The sequence below is a fragment of the Phaethon lepturus genome, unplaced genomic scaffold (assembly GCF_000687285.1).
Source record: "Phaethon lepturus isolate BGI_N335 unplaced genomic scaffold, ASM68728v1 scaffold1841, whole genome shotgun sequence".
NCBI classification, from domain to species: Eukaryota; Metazoa; Chordata; class Aves; order Phaethontiformes; family Phaethontidae; genus Phaethon; species Phaethon lepturus.
The window spans coordinates 29,899-36,202 of record NW_010516760.1 but is presented as its reverse complement, the minus strand read 5'-3'; the positions used below and the strand labels follow the sequence as shown (position 1 = coordinate 36,202).

Genomic DNA, 6,304 nt, shown 5'->3' with positions numbered 1-6,304 from the left:
CGGCTCTATCTCGCGCATCGACTCTCTTCCTTTCCTTCCTATCTATCATAAAAATATGGGCAGTTTTTCAATTGTGTCAAAATATGCCTTGTTAACAACACATCTGATAAAAAAATGATGTGGGTTTTTTTATTATGTTGTTTTAATCTTCCAGAGTTCAGCAACTATAAACCGTAAGAATTAATACTATAAGCAGATGTGCTCAGCACAGGTAGTTAAATGTTTCTTCGTTGTTTAATTTGACCACCCTTCAGAAATTACTTGATTCTACCCAGTGGCAGTGTGTATGGAAAAGTTAGCTATGCAAGAAGCTGAAATAACTACCAACCTTGAGTTTTGCAGCATGAGTTCAAGTATGAAGCTTAGTAACCTTGCTACGTGGTGGTGTGTGTAAACTGTCTATCAGGACACACTTACAGAAGAAGAACCTCAGGAGTTTTAGCAGCCATGTAAATGCAAACTCTCACAGCTGCTGCTTGAATGTATGTAGATGGGGTAGCACATCTCTTGGTTGTCTGTGCGTGATGTATCCAGGTGGCAAATCGGCCAGAGCCTGCCTTTCCCCAGCACTCCTGGCTGCAGCAGGATGCCCTGGGGCTGTGGAGCACAGCGCACGCTGCTCACACCAGGCCATCTTCTACCCACTTCTGTTGTAAACTGGGCTCCTCCCCAAAGTGATCTGTTTGTGCTTTTTCAAAGGCAAAAGGACTAATTTTATTCTAATTTATATATGCTTGTAATAGCCATTACTCAGGAAACTTATAGCTGTTGTACAAAGAAGAAATGTTGTACATTAGAAGGAACCTGACATCTAAGCCTTCCTAAATAACATAACTTAGCAAGAAGTGTTTTAACTTCTTTTGAAAACTAAGTAATGCATGGAATATTACTTCCAGCTGCATATTGCAAGTCACTGGAAAGAAAAAATATCTTGGCCTAATAAAACCTAGGGAGGACTGGCAATGAGCAAGAGAAAACCTTCTGTGACCAGAAAATAGTCCCAAAGTTGGAAAAGTATTTTGGAATTACATATTTATTATTCACTTTATTTGCAGAGAATAACTCTTAAGTTGCAAACCTCCCAGTTACGACACTTATAATAACCTTGGCTTTTAACAGACAGCTATTAGTGCCCATGATATAGTATCACTTATATCAATTTCATTGGTCCAGCATTGACCAGAGAAATCAAAAAGTAAAAAAGATCAGTTTCCAGCTCATGTTTAAAGTGAATAACCATCCTGCTGTATTTTTAGTACAATGGAAAGAGCTGTGATAGTCATATGGTAAGGAACAACTCAGTCTCTACCAAGTGCTACACAAGCTGTGTAGCTTGCTGTTCAAAAGGGTAATAAACAGTCCTTTTAGTCCAGACAAAGCAATAAGAATAGATGTGATTCAACAGCACGGTAGCGTAAGCGTGTCATTAGAATGTGGTCTCTGGAAACTGCTTTAAACACAATAGAACTCTTACTTGGCCAGCACAGCTGATGGCCACGTGCTTTTGTTGCCACGAGCTGTGAGAATCAGTAGAATCAGAGATTGCTGTAGAAATGTGAATGTACTTTATGACAGTCTGTAGTAATTCTGTACATCTCTTATGTCTGTGTTCTTATAGCCACTTGGGCACTGAAGTAGCTGAAATGAGAAAGAGGCAGCAGTCACAAAATGAAGGAACATCAGCTGTGTCTCAAGCACCTGGAAACCAAAGGCCCAACAACACATGTTGCTTTTGTTGGTGCTGTTGCTGCAGCTGTTCATGGTATGTCCTGTAGTATATTTGGTTCCATATCCACCACAGGTAAATGATGAGAATGGGAAGTGCCAAGCACTGGGAACGTGCAAACTTCTGGGAGAGAATTGCTGCCAAGAGGCAAAATTTAACATTTCACTTAAAATTTGATTAAACAATTCCCTGGTTTGGTTGGACATCTTGAGAGGGGGAAGAGGAGAGAATAGTAAATTCAAGCTATATTTACCCTACTTAAACCACAACTAAATGAGGAAATCTCAGTTGTAAAACTAGTATGTGGGAATGAGAGACTTGATACTGAACATTTTAAAATTTGCATTCAAAACGTGGGTTTTTTTCTGCTTATACGTTTGATATTGCAGTTCTTTACATTCAGGAGGGTAAAAGGGAGATGGTCATAAATGTGAATATATGGTGACCTGTTTTAATACTTTGTTGAATAATATACATCCCATAAATCTGTAAAGCCTTAAATTCCACTTTATCTTTTAAATGGTGTGGTGTAATTTTAGTGGAAAAAAGGCTCAAAAATTGTGGCTGCTTGTCTCTTCCTGAACAAAGAGTTCACCTGGAAAGTCAAAGAATTAAAGCCCGTTTCAGAAATAGCTTTAAATTCTCACATCTTTATTTCTTATTTTCAAGGACACAGTATTGAAATATAAAGTAATTGACAAGCAGTACTGTTTGGAGCCTGTGCACCGTGTTACATACACACTTCAGTCTTTTTTGGAGTGACCATTCCTCTGTGTATCTGTGTTATTTTCACTTGAATCAGCCATCTGGCCCCAATCTAAAACTTGAGGCTATTTTCCCCCAGTGTATTTTAAAATACATACCAGCATGTATGCACTAGGCATCAAATGGGACAGCTTTTTCCAAGATGCCACATCCTGGAGGCAGTACCAGGGTGGACCTGCCTTGGCTGTTACTTCCAATTTCACCTGGAGGCAGAGGGTATTTGGAGCAAGGATGAGCGAGAGCTTGTGCTTTTATGAAGTTACTTTGCAATGTGTTCAATCCATACAGCAAAGAGGTGGAAGTTTATTAAATGGGAACAAAAGGGAGAATGTTTTGCAACTGTTATCTCTGCTTTCTGACAAGGGCACAACATAAAATTAGCTATACTGTTACAGACCAGAGGTTCATTTAGCTCAGTATCCTATTTCAGGAAGTGACCTGTAGCGGATGCCACAAGGAAAGGATAAAACAAGTGGTGATTCTGTATGGCATGCATCTCCTCAGCAAAACTCCTCACAACTGCTGGCAATCTGCAACTTAGGGACTTCCTGCCCCAGAGGTTATTTCTATCTCTTTTACAGCCCTTGATGGAATTTTCTTTCATTAATTTGTCAAGCTATTTTCTGAAGTGACTTGTCAAACTCATCTAAACTTTTGGCATCCAGAGTTTCTTGCAGCAATAAATTCTACAATGGACCTGTGCACTCTGCGAACTATTGCTCCCTTTTATTTGTTTTAACCTACTAGATGTTAACTTCATTTGATGCCTCCTTGTTCTTATGATTGTGAAGAACAGTGAATAATTGTTCTCAGGATGATCGAGATTTTATAGAGCTCTCTCATATCCCCCTTCAGCTGTCTGTTCTTCCATCATCTTCTCTATTTTAATCTCTGTGATAGAAACTGACCCAGACTTTTCTTTCTTCTATCTATCCACCTGCCTTGTGTCTCTCTATATACCTTTCCTATTCTACTATCTCCTGTTCGAGATGAGTGACTAGATCTGTTGCAGTAGTCAAGACATGGGGGCACCATGTTTTGTGTTTGCTCTTGGTTTCTCGTTATTAATTCCTAGCACTCTCCTTGTTTTTTAACAGCCCCTGAGATGATGTTTTCATAGAAATATCCACTATGACTACTGAATGGAAATAAAGCCCATCATTGTGCCTGTACACCTAGTGGTGGCTTTTGCCTTGCATACTGGAACATGAATAGCCATAAAAGTATCAGACTAATTTCTAAAAGTTAAAGACAACTGATTTTATTTTTTAAGCATGCTATAGCTCAAGAAGTCTTATTTGACAACTATACTCTATTTTGAAGCTTTCATGAGCGTTGTGACCCTTGGAGTGCCCCCACTCCTTAGAATGCAATACCACTATATACTTGAACAGCTTTTGCATATTAAATCTAAATTAGAGCAATTATTGCTTTAAAATGTAGAATGTCCCTTCAGCTGCTTTAATTATTATTTTTGCTGTTAATATCCTTCAAGGGGGTTGGAGTATTTTTTGTAAAGTAGATTAGACGGAGCATGGAGAAATCCTGTCATTTTAAGATAATTTTCAGGATTAAGTCAAAGAATGAGTCAAAGGGGATAGTGACATCACGTTCATTTTGTGAACTCAGAAAGGTAGAACAGATGATGTAATAAGTCTTTTCCAGCTCTATCTTCTGTGATTCCATAGTGGAAAGTCCGTGAGAGAAGAGATGGGACACAACTTTGAAAAAAACAATAGGAAGTGTTTCAGAATCCCAGTTAGAATGGAGTAAATGGTTCTCGTGCCAAATTTGCTTGGTAAATTTGAACTGTCCAGGTAGAGGATGGATTACTGTTCTTGCCTCAGTTGTGTGCCCTAAAAAACTACAAAAAATAATTTTTAAAAAAAGTAACAAACCTTACTAGTCAGATAAAAAAATTATTCAGTACATCTTGTTACAAACTTCTTTATTTATTTTTTTCTCTAATAATTCCTTCTTAAAGGTAACAAATACTTGGAGTAATTCTCCACTGTTGTGGGATAACCCTGGTGGGCAGCTCGGCCCCACACAGCTGCTCACTCACTCCTGCCCAGTGGGATTGGGAAGAGAATCAGAAAGGTGAAAGTGACAAAACTCGTGGGTTGAGATAAAGACAGTTTAATAGATAAAGCAAAGCTGTGTGCACAAGTAGAGCAATATAAGGAATTCATTCACTGCCTCCCATCGGCAGGCAGGTGTTCAGCCATTTCCAGGAAAGCGGGGCTCCGTCACATCTAATGATTACTTCGGAAGAGAGATGCTACAACTCTGAACCTCCCTCCTTCCTCCTTCTTCCCCAGCTTTTATTGCTGAGTACAATGTCATACGGTGCGGACTATCCCTTTGGTCAGTTGGTCCCCCAGCTTCTTGTGCACCCCCATCCTGCTTGCTGACAGGGCAGCATGAGAAACAGAGAAATCCTTGGCGCTGTGCAAACACTGTTCAGCAACAGCTAAAACATTGATGTGTTATCAACACTGTTTTGGTCACAAATCCAAAACACAGCACCATCTGGGCTGCTATGAAGAAAATTAACTCTATCCCAGCCAGACCTGGTACATCTATTGGCACTGATAATTGTCAGGACAGTAAATTGCTCAGTTTACAAGGACAAAGCAGGGCTGATTATCAAGGTTTTCTCAAATTGGAAAAGATGGAGATAAACAGGCTCCTCAAGTTGGCCATTTTATTGTAATAGGTATAGTCAGGCTGTTGCCCAACTAGCTTAAGCCCTGAACTGGTGCCTGAGCACCAGCAGTGAAGGAAGCAGTTCTCCTCAGTAGAGAAAATAAAGTGCTTTTGAAATTCCCAATAGGAAAAACTTGTCCACTAACTGCGGAGGCAGATGATATATCCCTCTGGAGATCTTCTATAGGACCTTCCTCTCTCCACTGGCCAGATATAGACCTTAGGCGCTTACTTCAGGAAGACTGCCTCACTAAAGCATCAAACAGATAGGTGCCTAAGGTGCAGGACTGAATTTCACCTGTATCTTAAGCTTCAACAAAACACCATTCCCATAGAGGAAAGAAGAAAAGGCTTCCTTACTAGGTATAATTGCAATGACTCGGGTAGCCTGAGAGTTGCAAAATTTGCAGTAAGACTCCTAACATGACGGTCTGTAATTTCCTCAATTAGACTTTCTCCAGAAAGCTGCACATTTATTATTTAGTGCTATGGCTTTACAGTTTTGAGCTCAGCTTGGCGAGGTAAGGGTAGAAGCCTTCTATTTCACCTCCCAAACCTTATTTAGCAATCCGTTACTCCAGCTTCCTGAGCAGATGTGAAGCCAGGCATTCTCCTGCAAACACTTGTAAATCACATTCTTCAAAAAAACTCTTAAGACACTAGCACAGGGAGGTTGGCTATTCTGACAATTTTATTTTGCTTCCTCTTTTGTCTCCCACCCAGACCAGGAGTCCTATCTTTTTATCCTCTCTTCCTTTGATAGTGCTCAGTGAATTTTAAAGCCGTGGGACATTCTGATGCCTGATAATCCCTCTCCTTTTACCACACACAGAAGGCTCAGAGGGCATCCAGCTCCTGCCCTGCAAGAATCCTTAGCAGTACGGGAGTCTGGGGGACATAAAAAGGCTTCCAGGGGATAAGTGAAGATGATCACAGAACTTCACTTGGTTCTGTAACTCAATTCAAACATGTGAGCTAGAAGGCCTTTACCTTAAAGGGAACCATGAAAACCACTGCTGAAGACTCTTGTGGAAGAGGGAAAGGGACTTACAAGTCCAGCAGCTCTGAGCTGTGCCCTGTACAAAAGCTATGCCTGCCATTTGA

The 6,304-nt window shown here is 40.3% G+C and overlaps 1 protein-coding gene across 1 annotated transcript in view; it reads left to right on the top strand.

Moving 5' to 3' along the window:
- The first annotated feature begins 1,624 nt into the window (after positions 1-1,624).
- RGS17 (regulator of G-protein signaling 17) overlaps positions 1,625-6,304 on the top strand; it is a 28,684-nt gene continuing 24,004 nt past the window's right edge. The window contains exon 1 of the mRNA XM_010296155.1: positions 1,625-1,762. Coding sequence (XP_010294457.1) covers positions 1,644-1,762 — 119 coding nt within the window. The 5' untranslated portion in view covers positions 1,625-1,643. The remainder of the gene's footprint in view (positions 1,763-6,304) is intronic.